We start from the raw sequence: 20,887 nt of genomic DNA, 5'->3' as shown, positions 1-20,887 counted from the left end.
CGGTTGCAGAGATCTAGCTAGAACCATTAGGGATGCACTTTAAACAGAATGCAGCGATATCTGTCAAAAAATTGGTGGATTCACGGATTTAACTTTGAGTACATATCTCAGGAGAGATGTCCGAGCTTAACTTTAAAACCAAGGGATTAACAGATGGCAGTTATCGGCCGTCGGCTCGCGTCTTTATCGGCGCTCTGAGAAACGCTTAGTCTGAACGGGGTCAGTGAAGCCGGAGGTGTTTTCGCACAGCTGCTCTGGATCCAAACTACAGCTACAACACTCGATCCTGCTGTGTTGACTGGGAGAGACATGTCAGCGAGTAAAGCCTCAAAAGAGCCAACAGATGCAAAAAAAAAGTGTCATCTTGAGCATTCCAGCACATGATCCTACAGTGTGAGATGTGTTTGCGTGTGTATTCAGGAACAATACGCAGGCATAGAGCAGAGGGATTAACTAGCGGTTTGGGTTGATCTGTTTGGATTCACTTGACTGCCGGTCTTTACTTGTCATGTTGACTGATTAGCTCTTTGTTGTGGAAAGTGACTCAATCGTAGGTCAGCGGGTCTTTTGCTATCAGAATCTACTAACAAACCCCGATTAGCAACAGGCAAAGGCTGTTAACCTCGAGTGTGTGTTTATGTGGCTTTGCGCAAGCAGCGATAATAGCTATTAACCAGTGAACTGATTAACAAAAATACAGTGTCATCCAAAAATGTTGCCACCTGATTGACTAAAACACTTAAACACATTTATGTCATCTGGCGGACACCGTTTTCCAGAGCGACGTCCAGTTCTCGTTCACACAGCTGAACAATTAAGGGTCGTTCTCAGAGGTTCGGGAGTAGCAGCTTGGTGATCCTGGTATAAACATCCACAACAGCGCTCTCACTTGTGTTGGCTGGAATAAAATATCTCCTAAAGTCACGTGTCAAGCTAAATATCAAAACTAATCCAAAAAAAATAAATAAAAAAATAAAAATATAAAATATAATATAAAAAAAAAAATAAAATATATCCTTATGTCATGGCATCATATCAGACCCCGAAAGGCAAGAGCAGACAGCAGAAGGTCAGTGACAGCTCATGCACCTGGATCAGGTTCCTCAGGACAGGTGTGTAAGCGGCCATCAGAAGATAAACGCTGGCACGGGGCCGCTAATACCGACAGGCTCAACCTTATCCAGACATTACACCGCCTGAGGTCTTTAGAGTGTAAAAAGAGAAGCTGACAGCAGCAAGCTGACCTTAGCAATGTGTCCAGACTCATAGTTTATTCACAACCTACTTATTATAATGAGAGCCTTGAGAGCAAAAATGATGTTCAGCCTGTGAAGGTTTAACAATGACAGATGGGTGAACACGAAAAGTGAAATTATGGTACTCATCAAAACCATTAAGAGATGCACGAGCTATTTTCTTCCCTCAATGAAGGGCATACATAACACAGACTTTGACAAATGAAAGAAAAAAACTACACCGCATGCATCTTTGCATTGATTGTGCATGTCCCTAGGACTTTACTGAAGTAATGAACAAAAAAAAACTTTCCTTGCTAAAAGTAATCCTTTTATTAATGCTGTTGGATTGTGCTGTCAAAAAAACAAACAAACTTTGAAACCTCACAACTGTTCAACTTGACTGTGATGTAGACATCTTCACGGGTCCACTTAGATCCAAAACCCAGAGGTCCGACCCGAGTGGGTTCGGGTCTAAAAGTTTCACATGTGCCTTGGACACGGGTCGGGTATAATAACAGCGGCATCGGGTCTCGGGTAATTTAAAATGAATGTGTTTTTACCGAACGGACCCGAGAAGACCCGAACTACCGTATCTCGTGTGTGTGCATCGACTTGAGTCCTTTTCCAACCTCTCCTCTATTTGCCAAGACCGCTTGCGACATGTGGCTGGCGACGTGTGGCTGGCGGTAAGCTAATTTTCGTTGAAACAGACCTGTCAATCAATTTTGAATCCACGCTGTAGCGGTTACTTTAGTGTAGAGTTATGCAACATTCGGGTCCAGTCGGGTTAAAAAAATTGTCAAAAAAAATAAATTATGCACATCGGGTTAGGGTAAAAAGTGATTCGGGTCACTTCGGTTTCTTTAGACCGGAGAAGACCTCTATTAAGATCTTAGTGTCTTAACAACCTGGCAAACTTCACAAAATTAAATGAGTCCCGTGGAGGACGGGGACGGGGTGTCATTCTGGAACAGACCACACCCACCAGGATATAAACACTGCATCATAAAATAAAGTTGATCGCTAAGATCTCATAGACGAGCTAAACTAAAAGGGCACAGAATTTTTTTTTTTTTTATTGGTCGGTTATTCTGATGTACATAATCATACTGATACAGTCTCGAGTATACAATAAAGAACAACTGAAAGTGGACGATCAGGTAGAAAAGACAGTACAGTCAGGCAAATAACAAAATGTACACTGTAACACAGAGGACCAAGAGAGCTTGTTAATGTGGCACCAGAGAGGTGTCCATATCTGCCAAAAATCATTAGACTTTTGATGTATATCATAAGTGAGTTTCTCAAGTGGAAGTAATATAGACATTTGAGACAACCACATTTTAACAGAAGGTACCTGAGGAGAAGTCCACAGTAACGATACACATTTCTTTTTGCCAGGTAAACCAAATTTAAAAACAGTTGCTTGGTGTGGAAGTCAAACACAGTCTCAGATCCACTATACAGCAGATACAATTCCAAAGAGAAACAAAAATTTGTAAAAAAAAAAAAAAAAAAAAAAAAGATGTACTTTAGTCCAAAAATAAAAGATTTTGTCACAATATTGGGATTTTGTCACAAGATTTGGGCACAGAATTTGTAAACACTGATAATCCCCATCCAGGGCTTCAAGCATCAAGAGTGTAAAACTCACCTTATTTGTCCTCGGACTAACGGCCTGTTTTTGGTACGGTTCATGTTGGAATCGAAGGGCACCTCAAAGTACTGTGGGAAAAAACAGTAAAGGAAAAAGCAGTCAGTACGAAGATTAAGACAAGACACTACGCAGTAATACAAAGTGATGAGACAAAATGTGAGAGCTTTTATCCAATACACTAGCGGTCATACACTGAGCAGCTCGATGCTTTCACAGGCTCAAATAATCTAGAGTAAGGACACAGAAATGCGAGGAAATGCTTTAAATCGTGTTCGTTTCGACTTGAAGGTTTCAGAAACCGTGTAAGCAAAAGTGTTGTCATTTCCTTGACAGGAATGCTTTGTCTTCTGCCAAAGAACAAACAAGAACACTTCAGAAACATGACTATTATCCCTCAATGCCAAGACCAAACATCTGTTTCCACCACCATTCTGTCTCACACCAGTGCATGAGAAGCTTATTGAGCTGGCACAAAATTAATCACTTAAAATGGTCAATCAGACGCTCTGTGGACTCATCGATGCTGCACTTACTGTGGGAGAATCACTACAGAGGCAGAATATGGCAAGTGACACATAGTCAGACGGTTACGTGTGCGTTCGGGGATTCTCGGTAGTGCATAAGGGGACAATTATGACGAAAAACTGCTTATTCCTTTTGTTTTATGGCCTTCTCCTGGGGAGTCAGCTGAAAGGCCACCCCTGGGAAACCACAATGTGTGGCTAAAATGCAAACACATGGGGTGCTTGAAGCCAGGAACCAGTTAATCGTGGTGCGCAAGTCCACACCTAATGAACAAAACAGATAGCAGACCATTTCGACCAGTGAATCCCAGGACGCATTACAAATGAAATACAGCTCACATAAAAGAACTAATAAACAGATAGCCCACGTTTCTTTCTCCCGTTTTAAATTATGGTCAGACGTTGGAGAAGGCTCTGTGGTCGGGAACAATTTACACAAAAAACGTGTGTGTTTTCTTGGAGGAATGAGAACTAACACTTTACCACGGAAAAGATGACACATGACAAGAGTTTGCTTACTTTGAGAGTATACATATATTCTTCTGTAATTAACGGAAACGTTGAAAGAAAATAATCATCCTATCGGTTGCTTTTTTCATGTTTTTGATGATTAACATGCATTATTCGAAACTACCGAAGGTTAATTTTTAATTTGAACTTTTTACCATCGATATTAACTACACTGCACATATGTGACTACCAGTTGATGAAGGGATTTGTCCCATGGATCATATCTACTTAAAGTGAGTGACACAGCAGGCTTTCACCTCCTCATCTGTACAATCTACTCAAACAGATCAACTATCAAAGCTTCAGAGTTTGATCTTAATATGGCTGTTAATGCCTTTATACTCATTGTCTTGCAGATCAGTAAATAACCAAGTTTCCAACTATTAAATGTCACCGCCTATTGATAGTGGTGTAGTGGGATTTAGGGGCTTTTTACACCTGGTCACTTTTTCACCTGGTGCGTTTTCTGTGCTCAGATAGCTATCCGATGGTAAAAAGACCAGGTCTAAATGCGCTCCGAAACGTTTTCCAGACGGATATAAATCCGATGGTACAAACCCCTTCAGGAGGTGGTCTGGGACGCGTTTCAGATGAAACTGGACAGGTGTAAATGCATGTGGTTGTTCAAGCCACATACATCGGCGCTATACTCCTCCCAAACGGAAGTACGTCACTCGCAGGTGACTCACGAGTCGTGCATCGCGCCAGAAACAAACAGTAAAAGCTGTTTTTTGTAGCATAACCGCCGCAACGAGTTTTTCCGTCTTCTTTTTGATTGCGTTCTGAAAACCGCATACACCAAAGCGTGCTCCATTTCAATTACCCCGGAAATGAGGTAAAATATATTAGCATTTTGGGCGGGAGTAGAAAGATCGGATCGATATCCGATTCGCCGAGACTTATTTATGTGGTCTGATGTAAATGGTACAGTTTTAACAAATCAGATAGCGATCGGATCAGAGAAAACACATGAAGTCACAAGGTGTAAGAAGGCCCATAGCCGTCGCTTCGTCTCCACCTAAACGTACCACCTAATACCCTCTGTGACGTCAGCATGGGTCACAACTTCTTCCAATCAACAAATTGTCACCAAATTTGCTAAAGATGCCCCTTATATTTCAACATTGTTTAATGTATTTCAGGGTGGAGTTTTCATTTAACAAGAATGACAGGCGTTGTTTGTCTGACATGTCACACAGATGGGTTTAAATTGTATAAGCAAGCCAGCACAATTTCTCAACAGAAGAAAAACAAAAAAACAAAAAAAAAAAAGAAATGAACAGTGACAAACACGTCCAAGAGGTGACACTCGAGATTGATGGTTTTTCATTTTCCCCTCAACAGGCTTTGGCAGCTCCATCCAACATGGACCAATGTCATCTGAGATGACTTGGGGAAGCTAAAGCCCAACATCTGCTGTGTAAAAGTGCAGCATAGGATCTGCAAAGGCTCAGTTTTATTCTTTCAGCCATTAGAGGCATGGGGCAGGACCGCAGCAGCTGCAGGCCGCGCTAAGGGAGCTCAGTTTGAGGGTTGAGGTGTTAATTCTATTTCCTGGGTCAGAAAGCGCATCAAGAGGTCAGAAAAAGAAATGGGGTGAGGGTTCTGGCTCGAGTGTGATCACCAGGAGTGCTGGCCAAGCTCTAATATTGCCTTTACTTGGAGAAAAAGGCTCAAGGCCTGGATGCTGATGTGTCCGTGGTGGTTTTGGAAAGAGCACAGAGCCATAATAGTATGCAAGCCTGTGTATTACCAGCATCTGAAAAAATTGAGAAAAAGCAATAAATCTGCGCTGGGTGGCTCAGTAAATCCAAAAGATATTAGTGTTAAATTAGGGGGTTTGGTGATGTGTGAAAACTGTGTTTAAGCCTGGAAACAGTCCAGACTGCCACCAGTGATGCACGGTCCTCTTGAAAACGGTGGTCTGAGGGACAATTCTTCCACATCTGGGTCCGGGCTGTATCATGTTTGAATGCTATCTTTCATTGCACAGAAATATATTTCAGGGATTCTTGATGGCAGGGAAAAGGTTGTGTTGAGCAGAGAAGATGGAATGCCTGATTGATATCTAAAACTTACTTTAATAGGAGCTCTAATCTCACCCGTCATTATGAATCTCATTATGTCCTCACTGCGTGCTGAGTGTTGGTACCAAAAGAGAAAATAATTGGTACATTGTTACATACCAACCAATTTGTAAACCATGAGAGTGATGAACTGTGCAAATGATCCGTGGTTGGCAATGAATTTGACTTACAAACACAACCCTGTTACAACAAGCCCAGAATCAGTCCTGGTGTAGATCCCACAGACAAACGCAAAATCTTCAGTTCATGATGGGTTTCCAAACCTAATAAGTGAATATTTCAGATATACAAGTTGAGTGCGTCATTTAAATAATAAATCAGTTACTTTTTTTTTGGGGGGGGGGGGGGGGAATTCAGGCCGATTCATGTGAAGCTACATGCACGGATGCTAACGTGACTGTAGGTTGGCAACAAAAATGAGAATAAGAGTGTGACAATAAAAGCCACAGAAAAGCAAATTTATGAAACTTTTGAAATGAGCATGGCTACATTAGAGACTGGTGATGTATGAAAAACAGCTGGATTGCAGCTGAAGAATTCTCCTATTTTCTGGGCTTGACAGAAACTCTAAGCATCCTGGCAGTGTGTCCTCTCACTTTGTCTATTCTCATTCATTCAGATGTATGAATCATCTGGTTCAGATCATCACTCACTCAGACTTACTCTTGCTCCTCTTCAAGCTATTCCTTCTACACAGTACACCCAAAAGCAAGGCCTTGCACTAGGCATGGGCCATTTTTTAAAAGTGTATATAAGAAAATGATCTTTACACTAAGCCCGAGACAGAAACTGATGAAGTGCACGTCTCTTCTTATTTGATTTTCGGCAAGCTTGAAGGGAAACAAATGTGTGCATTTAACCCATCCAAAGTGCACACACACAGCAGTGAACACACTCACACCGTGAACACACGCCCAGAGCAGTGGGCAGCCATTTATGCTGTGGCGCCCGAAGAGCAGTTGGGGGGTTTGGTGCCTTGCTCAAGGGCACTTCAGTTGTAGCAGGCCTGAGACTCGAACCCCCAACCTTAGGGTTTAGGAGTCAGAGACTCTAACCATTAGGCCACGGAATGTGTGATGAAAGAGAAAGAATGTGCAATGCAAATAATTAATTTACTGTATCACAAGAGAATCCATCAGAACACAGATACCACAAGAAGAATAGTGTCCAAGGGAAGTCTGATTCCAAGGAAGTACTGTACATACTAGTGAGCATAAAATGTTCACAACAACTGTGTACATTTGACCACCTGGCACAGCACAAATACATCAACAGGATCTGGAAGATCTATAAACCAAGCGTGGAGACACTTCTCCATTCACACAAGCCCAAGATGAAACGATCCAAGAGTTTGAATCAACAAAAAAACAAGGCTCAACAATCTAGAGCTGCAACCAATCAAACACCAGGTGCACAGACCGGTTTCTGGAGTTTCATGGGTAACAAACAGAACGCTTTCCTGATGTGTTTCACAAAAGCAGCAATCTGGCAACAAGGTCTAGATCATCTGGACATGAGATCAAATCAACAAAGCCTGATGCAGTGTGTGAACCGAGTCACAGAAGAAGGTTCCAAATCTGGAGTCTATAGACTGAAAAACAAGAAGAAACCAACTCGGTGGGTGAAGAAGATATTGGAAGTGATTATAAAGATCCAACATGCATGTTTTAAACTATAGACACAAACCCTACTCTCTGGTAGTCAGCTGAAACCACAGATCATATCCACCTGTTAACAGTTGTGAACAGGAGAGAAGCAGATGTTCCATCACTCACCCAACATGTTGACAAATGCAGTAATCAATCATAATGAAACTCTGGCCTGATGGAAGCTTTTATATGCTGATTAGTCATCCACTATATTGGCAAAAGTTTGTGGAGACCGGGACAGGCTTCAGTTGTGCTTTTCAGACAACACCATTTGCAGCTATATATATATTTGGAAAGACTTTCCTCTAGAAGTTGGAGTATAGCTGTGGAGATTTGGCCATTCAGCCTCAAGACCATTACTGTTGTTAGGTTTGGGTTCCTTGGTACAGCAAAGACTCCCTATAAGATTGTGCCCTTCCAAATCTGTGATAACAGCTTGAGGAAGGGTTTGATTGTCACGTGTCCACCCTTATGAAATTTATGCCACTGTTGTGGGGTGCTGTATCATAGCTGCCCCTGCACTCTGACCCAAACATCCTCAGTTGGGGCATGTGAAGAAAAGAATTCCACTTTGCTTTAATGTATATGGAGAGGGGCACGATGGCTTAGTGGTTAGCACGTTCGCCTCACACCTCCACGGTTGAGGGTTCGTTTCCCGCCTCCGCCTGTTCTCCCCGTGCCTCGGGGGTTTCCTCCGGGTACTCCGGTTTCCTCCCCAGGTCCAAAGACATGCATGGTAGGTTGATTGTCATCTCTGGAAAATTGTCTGTAGTGTGTGAGTGAATGAGAGTGTGTGTGTGCCCCGCGATGGGTTGGCACTCCGTCCAGGGTGTATCCTGCCTTGATGCCCAATGACGCCTGAGATAGGCACAGGCTCCCCGTGACCCGAGAAGTTCGGATAAGCGGTAGAAAATTAATGAATGAATGTAATGTATATGTGGCGATAATAAAGACTGGAGTGAATCATTTTCTTGGTGTAATCCATCGACACGGCTACAACACGCTGCTACGAGCTCGCCAAACTCCTCCATCCCTCTCATTACCATGAGTTCAAAAAAGATACCAATCCTGAGCAAGTAACAAAAACGTGGGAAACGATTGGCTACAGGTCTCTGGTGCCAAACTTTTAAAAGGTACTGCAAACACAAGTTAAATGAAATCAGCCTTCATGAAAACGCTGAGCTGTAACAGTGGTTCTCTAATGATCCTGCCAATAAAAAGTACTCTCAGGTAACTTCATGAGCCAGGAGTGAGATGATGTTAGACAGTCTCTTCCAACACTTTTGAACTTCTGATCATTTGTATGCTGCTGTCCCTTGAGCCTGGGAGCACTGCTGTAAACAACCTGGCAGAGGGTCAGCTGGCATGCTGACAAGCGTGATTAATGGTCAGAGTGATGTGCTAAACAGCCGACATGGTAATAAGCCAATTACTGATGTCCGGGAACATGTTATCATGGAGTCCATGTTAATCGATGTGTGTAGCCGTCGCCAAAGTTCAGCTTGAATTACTATCACAGAACGGAACGATGGAAACATTGCTGTCAGAGTTACAAATTACCAGGGAAAACTTGTGTTTGAATGATTTGACATGTTCACCTGCTCTGTATCCCCATGTACTCAACAACACAAAAGCTCCACATTCCTCAACATGTCCCATTTTCTCAGCCTTGCCTCTTGATCAACGTTTGCAGATGTTTTTGCCGCACTTGCTCGAGTTAGGACAACATTAGCATGTGTTTCAAGATGACGACACAAGATGGATGATGGCAGTCTGTGCTGGACGGGAGCTGGACCCAAAGGCTTAGCGGTGTTGCCTTAGGGTTCACGGGGTCAGGGGACTTGCAGGGGAGAAGGGAAGCCGTCCTTCATCCTTAACCTGGATGTCATATTAAATCATTTGGGCCGTCTCTTAGGAGTAAGCCGTGATGTGTTTTTTCCCACCAAAAAGCAGTTTGCTGGTATTTTAGGTAGCACAGCCATGATGTATCTATCATATCTACATCCCTGTAAGGGTGTCACAAGTGAGATGAATTAATCTAGATCATCGATCCTTGAACGTACTGTACGTCACGTTACGTATGGCTCTGTTATAGCACAGGTTCCCAAACTGGTCCAGAAGTACCATGTGTACTGCATATCTTGGTTATCCGAACCCATCCGTTTCAAATAACTAAATACAGTTTCACGTATTTGCACGAAAGCTTTGGGAATTTATAGAAGCTGAGCTGAATAAATGACTCTCTTCTCACTTTTCATGACTATTCGTAGATAGACATGAAGCAAGGGTGAAATCCCACTGCCACCACTGACTAACGGCAGGTAGTCGAACGGCAAAGTGGTCCAAAGTGGTTTGTTTTACAAAATAAATATCGGAACCACTTTTTTTTTCCCTGCAAGTTAAATATTGTTAAATCTGCTTTTAACACAGGAATTCTCAGAACATTCTTCATTCTCAGAGATCATGTAATGTGTATACTGAGGTCTTTCCTAAGAACCCCATTAATCAGCATTCCACCAATCCACTGATCAGCCCAGTTTTTGAGTCTCTCTCAAACAAAACACAGACGCCAATTAGGCGATACCATTATTTCACTCTCAAGGTAAACACATCCGTTGTGCTAAAACGACAAGTTCCTTTCTGGGAGAAAGCTCTGTGTGACAAACTCTGATAAGTCTGCTGGCTTTTTAATGAGAACATTCCGGACCACTTTCAGATAACCATTAAAGCTGTGTACACTGGACAAGTTCATGCCCGAGGTTTCACTGGATAAGCGAAATATGCGGTCCCGCGTCCCGTTGTGAATCTCACGGGTAGGCGACGAGGATGTGGTCGGAAATCGGGGTGCTTATAAAAGTGGTGGGAATGGAAGTTGAATGCTGAAAGCTTGCTTGTTCAATAGGCAAAGCTGTCTCATTTCAGCATCCCGGAGAAGAACATGATGAGTAAGCAGGCGTGTTTATCCGACAGAGTTTAGATTATATTGGGATATTCCAGCTGTGCGCAAGAGGAAAAGGCTGGAGAGAAGTTGGAGTGTGGTCCTTTAAAGATAGCGCTGTGAAGTCGTAGATGTGGGTTGTTTTGAGAACAGCGGTACAAAAGAACCTAAAAGTAAATGAATGTTCTGTAATGGTCCAATCATCAGAATTTACATCTAAATTCCAGCTAGACAAATTCAAACGTAGGTTTAGACATCTTCCGTATGGATCGTTTAAAGACGGCTGAATTTTCTTATCAGCACCCGCTCCGTTTAACAGACCAGCGTGATGGAAGGGTTTGCTGATGGAACCATTTCGTTTTTTGACTTCTTTCCAATCGGCATTTCAGCAAATGCGTTACCGCACTAATTCCCACCAACCTCACACGCTGCATAATGTCACAGAAGCTCCTCTCGATATATAATCTTGCTTTCTCCCCTTCATTCTTTATCTGCTGTTTTGAAGACATGCTGAGACACGGGTCAGCGGCTTCTGCATTTTTTTGCGAATCATATCGCTTTTTCTCAACAACCGCAACGTGTGCTTCAGATCCAAGCCCCTTTCGTACGTTTGCATTCCATAATCAGTCTCCCAATTCACTACATTGCTGTTTTTAGGCCACCTGCGCACACTTTACCGCAGACAACCGATAACGTACACAAACATGCGGCAGACAAGACAACGACTGGAGATAGAGATAGCAGGAAAAGACATCTTCAAAGACAAATCCCTGTTAGTGTCTGCAACAAAGAAAAAAGGCTGAGCAGTTGATTGAGTCAACAGGGAATTTTTGCAAGGCAAACCCTACAGCTGTGTGCATCAGTCTTTATCAAAAACGTCAACAGCTGAGTGCAGCGACATCACGATTAAATGGCTATAGGAAAGAAAAGACTGCATGAAATAAAGAGAGGGAGACACCCCTTCATCCTGTCCAGGATTAAGCCGGCAATTATACAGCACGCTCTAATTGTGGTTTCTCAAATCCATATAACAGGCTTCTGAGATGCAGACCTTGTGGTCTCCTACCCTATTATTAGCTGTGTGCTAATGGATGAGGTACGGGCCCGGTTAAAAACGCGAAGCCTGCTCGAGTGGGGACCTCACATTAGCCGACACATAACATGACGCAGAGGATCCGCGTTCTCTTTGAGCTTTGAGGACTTGTAAAAGCACAACTGTGAAACAGCAAGATGAATAATCCATGTTTTAAGTAACGCAAGCACGAGCGGCAACAGATGGAGCTGGGGCGGGTTTTCGAAACAGCTCGAAGACGTGTTAAGTGTTTCCTGTCGTTTTGTGTTCTCCTTTGCTATATGCACTGGGCCTCAGAGAGCCCCCGCACTCATTTTTCCTCATCCCTCACTTTGAGCGCGGCCCTGTTAGCTCCTCCGCCGGGTCCTCGGAGTGAGCAGTCAACCATCTGCGCGTAAAAAGGAGTAAAACCGTTCTTGTCAGAACATGCGCAGGATACAGACAGGCTGAAATGAGGGAATGACCTGATGGCCAGAAATAGTATAATACGAATGGCAGTCAGATCACAGCAGTCAAGGAAGCTGGAATGAGAAGAAGGATGGGGAATATTCCAAGCAATACAAATAAAAATATACAACTATATATTTATATTTAACAAATGCTAAAGCTGTCCATTTAAAAAGCATGAAGCATGATATATATACATATATATATTTTTTCTTCTGAATGTCGTTTTAAGGCCTATGACACCAGGTGGGAGTCATTTGAACGAGACTCAAATAGGATTGGTCAAAAGGTTAAAAGCGTCAGATTTTGTATAACGACAGTATTTTCGACTGCGTGACAAATAACGTGATATTAATCCGCTTGCTCTGACGTCTTTCTATAGTAACAACTCGTTTACAGGGACTTCTTTAGAAAGCAAGAAAACATTTAGCGGTGTATGTAAATGGTTGACACTGGGAAGCGTTTGGTGTTGCAGTATATAAATGAAACAAGCTTTTATATGACATTAAAGCGTTTAGAACTAACATTACCTTAAACCTGATACAATGCAAGTAAAATATATATTTGTTCGGTTACAAGGGAAGTGGAATATATAATATAATGTATGGTGGGCTGGATAAATGAAATGAAAAAGAATGAATCAATAAATAAATGCTAAGTGTTCTTTTCTCGCACTACTGGCCAAAAAGGCAAAGTAGTAGTATAACAAAAAACAAGTCCCAGACTACTTTAACCACCGGTCAATGGGGGTTAAAACAATGGAATGATTTTATTCTTATGTAAGAAATGTAAAGGCTGTCCAGATTTGCAGAAATCTATTTATATCTAGTTGTACTGCATCTCTAACCAAGTTTCATGAGAAGACAGATTCCAAGAAGTGTCACCAGATTATACTTTATACAGTTTGGTCATAAACCAGTGACTGCCACAGCATCCTGAACCCAAGTGGTTCACATTTGATTTACTCGTGAAGGAGGGGATATAAGAAAAAAAAAAAAAAAGGTTTGAAACATACTCAACAAGATCAGCTATAGAACTCAAAACCATTAGCTTTGATTTATGAAGTTTTCAAATGAAGAAAAGAGAATGGATGCGAGGGTTTGATGCACTTGAGAAACCGAATCCTCACGTTCCAACAAAAACAGTCCCTAACTAGTGTTTTTGATCAGCCAAATCGTCCGTGCACTGCGACTCGGCTCTGCTAAGTTGTTGGTACGAGCAGCTGTTTGACGGTGCACAAAGGCATGGCTACCATCGATCACTGCCACCAGCATTTCCACAACAAAGGACGCACTGCTAACAAAGTGCTTCCGCTTCCTACACAGGATACGGCTACCCCTGACTCCATCGTCTTTTAATCCCAACAAGTCAGGGAGGAGTGTGACTTCTGAAGAACACAGGAACAACAGAATAGGGAAAGGGGGGAGATGAAAAACATGTATAGCTCCAGACGTGTATATGACAAGGTCAAGTGCCGGTGTTGAACCGTATCGAGTTTACACCGGGTATCCATCTGGCTATAAACAAAGAAACACCAAAAATCGCTGTGGCACAACACTAAGCCGTGTTAATCCGTTCAACTATTGGGTTGCTTTTCTAAAAGGTTACTTCCTGACCTGCAAAGTTAATGGAGGTTCGGCGCTGTTCAGCCGAGTCACACCCAGTTACAATGTCATGCTTCGCTGTTTTTCTGATGTTGATGTATTGTGTACAGCAGCCCATCCTGTCACTCACACACGTTAATCAGTAACTACGCCATTTCAGGATGCCAGAGAAAAGTCGGAGACCTCTGGGGTTAGGCGGTCACAGTACACGATAACCACAGAGTAAAACCTGCAGCATTGTGGTGTTGCTTTTAAGACTAACAGATGAGCTTTTATTTCATCCGGAGCCAAAGTACCATGCAATTCCCCACGCAATGGGGAAGTCGTGGTCTAATGGTTAGAGAGTTTGACTCTTAAGGTTGTGGGTTCGGGTCTCGAGCCGGCAATACCACGACTGAGGTGCCCTTGAGCAAGGCACCAAAACACAACCCCCCATCCTATATATATATATATATACACACATATACAGGTAGTGGATCTCGGCAGCACATCAAGCATGGGGCTGGGGCAGTAAAGAGCCACAGGAAACAACATGTTTTGCCGTTGTCTGTTTGAATAACATGGTTAATGTGGTGCAACTGGGGTGACTATGCACATTGCCTGATAGGAAACATTTCAAAACCTGATTCAAGATTCAAGTTCCCGAAAAAGCAGCCAAGCAGAAAGAGAAAAGCAGCTCCAACCAGCTGGATAAACACTTTTACACCACAGCACTGGTGAATTCTGACAGTACTGTAGTTCTGACGAGACAAAAATCACAGGTTTCGTTTATGTTTTCATTTAAACAACTTACGCGGGGAACTCTATGGCGGAATGCTTCACGTGAACACAGACTTTTTTGAAGGAGTCTCCGGTGTCAGTGCCATTAAAGTACCGTGCAAACTTTAGAGAAGAGATGTTGCTTCTACTACAGGCATCGTTTTAAAAACATGTAGAAAAGATTAAAAAAAAAAAAAAAAAAAAGAAGTGGGATTTTACTTTGGGATGTGGTAGCCCAGTGGTTAAGGTGTTGGGCTACCAATCGGAAGGTGGTGAGTTCGATTCCTACGTCCACCAAGTGGCCCCTGAGCAAGGCCTTTAACCCGGGGTAGTTCTAGACCTTTTTTAGGCTGGCTCGAGCCCCCCCCCCTGCGTGTGATCTCAGCCACCCTAAAACTAAAGTATAATTTTTATTTTCAAAAATGAAAAATAAAAATGACGTTAAAATGCAGGACATATTTATCAGTTTGATCCAAGAGCGATTTTTTTTACTTTGCTTTTACACGCGTATGTTGTAGTCTTTCAAAAGTGCGTCTTCAGCTGTCTGCTTTATCTGAACGGAGAAGCACAGGTACGCGCAGCGTGCACGCGCAGTCAGAGCTGGAGGCGTTTATCTATAACGTTAATCGGCGGAAAGACGCAAAGACGGCAACCAAAAGCAGCGAAATGTCACTATTCTTATTACCAGAGTTGTAGCACAAACGAAATATTAATGCAAACAATCCACACAATACTAAATAAAAATAACATTTATTGATTTGGTCTTTGTGAATATGATTTTATTTAAGACTGCGTTCATTGGACACACTGTTTGTAGAGAATACACACATACATGAACTGTATTCGATTCAAGACTGGCATCATTACATCACACATAACATTTTGGTGTCCACTTTTGCCATTTTAAATAATACCATAACGTTTGGCTTACTATGTAGTCATATAATATATAATATAAAACTCATTGTTTTAAATTCTCACTGAGGGCTAAAACCCCCTAAAGATAAAATCCTAGAACCGCCCCTGCCTTTAACCCTCAATTGCTCAGTTGTATAAAAATGAGATAAAATGTAAGTCTCTCTGGATAAGGGTGTCTGCTAAATGCTGTAGAAGTAAAATGTACTGATAAGGTCTAAGTGGGATTTTACTGATAACTACACATGGATGTGGTGAGACTGAAATAGAACTAAAACTCAAACTTCAACCTACACAGAGGTGTGTGACAGGATACGCAGCTGTTACCTACATCGTACTCGTGCTTAACATAATAATGAATAATAACTAAATTCCAGAAACTGGTTATTAGAAAAAAAAAAACAAAAAAAACAACCAAATATAGCTTTGGAGAAACACTGCTTGAAAAGCACCTGCTGTGAAAACAGATGGCGTTATGCCAAAGTTTAAAATAACTAACCTAAAACGATTCTTAGGAAATCTTTATCAGCTTGCTAATACTGTTTAGAAAAAGCCCAAGAAAAGTCTAAGCAACGTTCCCCCCTCTTAGCTTCAGGAAGCCTCGAACGACTTGGCCCTTAATAGTAGTGCTCGAGCTGTGCCTAGACTTTCAGGCGAGAGTTCCTATTAGTGCAAAAGCAAAGGGCTTGCGAAAGAATGCTTTTAAAGACATACCAGAATGTGCCTCCCCGTTGCAGGGTGGAGGAGAAAATGTGCAATAGCAAAAGCTTAGATTTGTGCGAAGCTTTCGAGACATCGGAGCTAGAACTGTCTTGGTTAAGACAAGCGTACAGTACCTTATAGTATCGCACGAGGAAAAACAGGTAGGAAAGAAAAATAAAAGATAAAGTTTGATAACCCTAACCATAGTTTAGAAAAGAAAATTAGATGATGATTAGCAGGGGTACTTGTGTAAAAAGTACACATCGAGCTGAGTCGAAATCATAATCTACTGTATAAGTTACACAATAAAAATATCTGAATCTTAAAGACCACTTCCTGCTAAACCAAGAGAACTGCCAACAAGCCTAAACCGTGTAGCTGGAGGCTGTTGGGACATTCTGGCTCATGGTGAAGCTCCATTTCATTTTTCACCAGTAATGGCCCTGATCACAAACAGCTCCAGTGGGTTCAAATTAACATTCAGCGCTAGCTCACAGGCACGGAGCTAACAGAGCGGCTTTTGTTAATTAGACACGCATCTCAGAAGTAAATAGAGTGTTCCGATTGCCATTGAGCGTCACCTCCATCGAATGACGGAGAGAGGGCGATGCACAAAAGGCGGCTCGGTAAACATCTACCTTTAACCGACTCAAAGTGGTGGTGGTGGTGGGGTGAGGCTGGAATTCACACTTTTTCGCAGGCTCTTAATGCCTGCTCGTATATATTTAAGTCGCCGTGTAAACCCGGAGTACGTCTAGCGGAAGAGAAAAAGAGAAAAAGGAGAGATCCTGAAAAAATGTCCTAAAAAGATTGCGATCTTTAGAAAAGGAAAGACGAAAGAGGGTAAATGACGTACACCATTATTAAAATAAAAACACAATTACTCAGAAATTCGGTTAATCTAAAGTTCTTTAATGCCGTCAATTTAATGCCATCCCTATGCAGGAAATACAGGAATCGTTTTCAGCCGACGACCGTTGTTTATTTGTTTAAACAGATTCGTTGTCTGATTTGAAGGAAACTGGGTTAAGACAGCAATCTCCTCACGGTGAGCTCCACTGTCAGCTTTGTAGATCAGATCACAGGGATGTTTTTTTTTTTTTTTTTCCTGTCGCAGTACCTGATCCTCGCACGACGTGCCAAGAAACCGAACAAAGAGCTTGGCTTTTCGATTTGGTGAGGGGGGGGTTGTTGGGTGCATGTTTACCTGGCCTCAAGAGACTGAATACGGTCAAGAGGTACCCTTGATCGGGTGGAACAAAAGTAAGGAATGTAAAATCAGAATATTTCTGGTATAACTGCCTTAAAATATCAGTCATAGAAGAGGTGCAAAAAAAAAAAAAAACCCTAGGATTAAAAATCACGGATGTGTACAACAAAGGCCACGGACTTCTGCCTCAGGGTGTGGATCAGATTAACCCAAAAGGTCACGAAAGACAAGAGAGTGTTGCTCCACTGGTATCAGAGTATCCTCAAGGAGTCAGTCTCCAAGTCAGAGGGGAAAAAAAATTATAGAAATAAATAAATAATTAATTAAAAAACATGATTTTATGCAAAAAAAAAAAAAAAAAAAAAAAAAGTTTCAAGACAATACAGAATGGTATCTGCATGTTACCTTCAAGATTTCAACAAGTGCAGAAAATGTGTAAATCTGGACGTAGGTTCTTAAATCCTGCTTGTGAAGTGAAATGAAATGAGAAGTACCTTCAAGACCGGACAGTCTACAAGTGTACTTGGGACCAAGAGGTTTCGTTGACTCGTGGAACAAGCCAATGGTAAAAAAAAAACAAAAAAAAAACGATTATATGACATTTAGCAGTCATACGAAAAGCAGGCATAATTTTAAAGATCCTTCGTTAATACGCAAAAAGAGCTAAAAGTACTAATGGGCTGCTTGGAAAAGACACGAGATTAAACTTGGCGTTTGGCTGACGTGTCGTGTGCTGAGGTTTTTCAGATCTATGAAATCTGGCCCTTCATCTTCAGCCCTACAAGCTCCGTTCTCCACAGACATCAAACAGGTAGCGATGTGCTACACTTCCTCCTTGACAAAGCTCTCTGTCTGGGAGGGGTCTGAGTAAACAAAGGCTAGTGATCAGACACATCTCACAGTCCCAATCCTAACAGGCAAATACCTTTGATCATGAAAAGAAATGGCACACGACTTCAACCTTGGAGTCTGAAAGAAAAGGATTAGTGGAACGCATCTTTTGTCTGCTTTGCCAACTGTAGAGGACACGAACTGAGAAACTTTAAGAGATGCAAACGAGACTGGCAAGGAAGGGAAGGACCACGGGGTCTTGAAAATCTTTGTAAAAATATGTAAGGCTGAACAAACAGCTTGAATATAATAAAGACCACAATCAATCAGCCACAGGTCAAGAAACAAACCTGACCAGACTGCCACTATATCACACTATATAAAATACCCGATTCAACAGTGGTATCATTTTTACCCAAAGCCATTTTTCATCCTAACTCCTCACCAACTATGTAGTCAGATTTCAATTACCATATTTTCCGCACTATAAGGTCGCACCGGATTATAAGGCGCGGTCTCAATTACGGGGTCTATTTCTGTACTTAACCCATACATAAGGCGCACCGTATTATAAGGTGCATGCTAAAACATACGGTCTACAAAGAAAAAAAGGTAACAGAAGCAAAACAGTGAGTTTAGTTGAACTTTATTCTACTATTGACGTTAAATTATTTCGCAGCTGTTCTATTCCCATTTACAACCGCGTAACTGATAGGCTGTAGTTTGAATTGTGCCTCGTAAGCATGTCTCTTCACCGGTGCCATTTTTGAGGGATACCTACAGTACCGGAGGCGTGGCGGAGGTAAGCGTACGTACTGTACGTATTACGTAATGTTCTCTGATTGGTTTATCGCTGCTAGCGTACGTAGTGTATGTATTCACGTCCCCGTATCAGCGGGAAATGGTTCGAGAGTCAATCGAGCGGAGCGCTTACTAAAGTCGCACAACAACATTTTTACAGATTTTTGGAACTCAGTGCACACACAAGGCGCACCGGATTATCAGGCGCACGGCCAATTTATGAGAAAATTTAAGGCTCTTAGTTGCCCCTTATAGTGCGGTAGATGATAGATCACCATATTTATTTTTTTGGTTGTTGAAAACAGTGGTCTCAGGTCATGGGATTTGACAAAAAGCCAGTTGCATATAGAAGCAACAGTGCATCATTCATTTACCACCGAATGACCTTTTGGTGACCGTGGCATGCAAAAGACTAACAATTTTAATCAGGAAAATGTTCAGGGGTTGCAATATACATGAGATGTGGCGGTGATATTGCCCGGACGTGATCCATGCTATAATTACGTCTTCTCAGATTTGCCCCCGCCGAGGCAGTGCTGCCACAAGCAAATCTACATCATTGCACACGTTAGGGATATAGTTCATATTTTATTCATGCGCACGTATCAGGCAGAACAATGTTATTTCTGAAGCATAGGGACTTACTGTATAGACAGTATTGTTCCCTGAGCGGCCATGATTCCTTTCTTTTCAATATGATAAAATGGGGAAAGGTCAAAGATGATGATAAATTAATTAATTAAAGAATTAATTTAAAAAAAAGAAGAATCAAGCCAAATGTACCAGTGCCGGTCCATGCCCGACTAAAAAAAGCTTAGCAGCCGGCCTCAGGATGTCTTTTACACAGAATTTCACAGCGTAAACAGCGAGGGTTCGTTTGCAGATCGTTAGACAAAGCACCAGGTTCCGTGTGGAGCTAGCAACATAAATGTGCCAGCATGTCAAGTTTGACGTAGATTGCCACCGAGAGGATTCTGCCGCTAAAGTCTTGCAGAAAATAAATAATTAATAAGCCCCATCTGGTTAAATATTAATTTGTATCCAAACTCTATGAAAAGTCTCCCGCCATGCAGGATCCTCTTCCAGAGTGCCAAGTGATTAGAGGAAACCTGTCTTTTAATGCCGTCTATAATCGCGTTGGGAGTCTTAAGAAGAAAATATAAAGCTAGTTCCCGGGAAGCAATCTGAGCAAAAGGACTACACACCCGTTTGCAAGGTAACCATCACGCTTCCTCAAAGTTGTGTAAGTGGAACCGACATGATAATTGATGAAGCTAAATAATGTAGGATACAAACAGCAAATTCTGGCCCTTTTTAACGAAGACGAAGAAAACTAAATTTGGTTTAAAAACAAGGATGAGGATGGAAAATTGATCGCGAGCGTGACGAGAATAATGTCCGGCGAAGTCATTGTTCCCGTGGCCTTGAAGTTTCGTGCCACTTGAAAGCATATCGCTCTGCATTTCGCTGAAGAAATGACAAAAAAAATAAATAAAAAAGACTAATCTTTAAGGCTTAAAGTGAATAGGGTGCCCTTGGATACGATGGAGTAAGTGGGGCTTCGAGCAATTCATTCAGAACTCATACTAGTCCCATCAGAGGAGGATGAGCTGTAAACTGGGATGTACTCTATAAAAATAAATAAATAAATAGGCCCAAAAAGATTTTATCTGCATATATTTTATCTGTGTATCTTAACTCGATGCAGCAAGAGAGAAGCAAAAGAAATAAAAACACAAGTTATTAAACCGGCTTCCAACGGTTGGCCACTTTTCAACACTGCTCTAGGGTCTTAAACATAAAATCATTAACTTGTCATACATGCTAAACATGTAATAATGTACATTTACAATGTTGGAGCTAGTAGATGTGTATGGAAGTGATGCGATTTCAGCAATTTACGTGCAGCAACAAAACAGCATTACCGATTTATTAAAAATTGT

General features: G+C 41.9%; 1 protein-coding gene across 1 annotated transcript in view; it reads right to left on the bottom strand.

The window, feature by feature from the left end:
• LOC113651618 (protoheme IX farnesyltransferase, mitochondrial) overlaps nt 1-20,887 on the bottom strand; it is a 45,635-nt gene that overhangs the window by 8,263 nt on the left and 16,485 nt on the right. The window contains exon 5 of the mRNA XM_027160446.2: nt 2,893-2,963. Within this exon, the coding sequence (XP_027016247.1) occupies nt 2,893-2,963 (71 nt within the window). The remainder of the gene's footprint in view (nt 1-2,892; nt 2,964-20,887) is intronic.

This window comes from Tachysurus fulvidraco, chromosome 8 (assembly GCF_022655615.1).
Source record: "Tachysurus fulvidraco isolate hzauxx_2018 chromosome 8, HZAU_PFXX_2.0, whole genome shotgun sequence".
Lineage (NCBI taxonomy): Eukaryota > Metazoa > Chordata > Actinopteri > Siluriformes > Bagridae > Tachysurus > Tachysurus fulvidraco.
The sequence above is the reverse complement of the archived record's forward strand: the minus strand, read 5'-3'. Positions and strand labels throughout refer to the sequence as shown.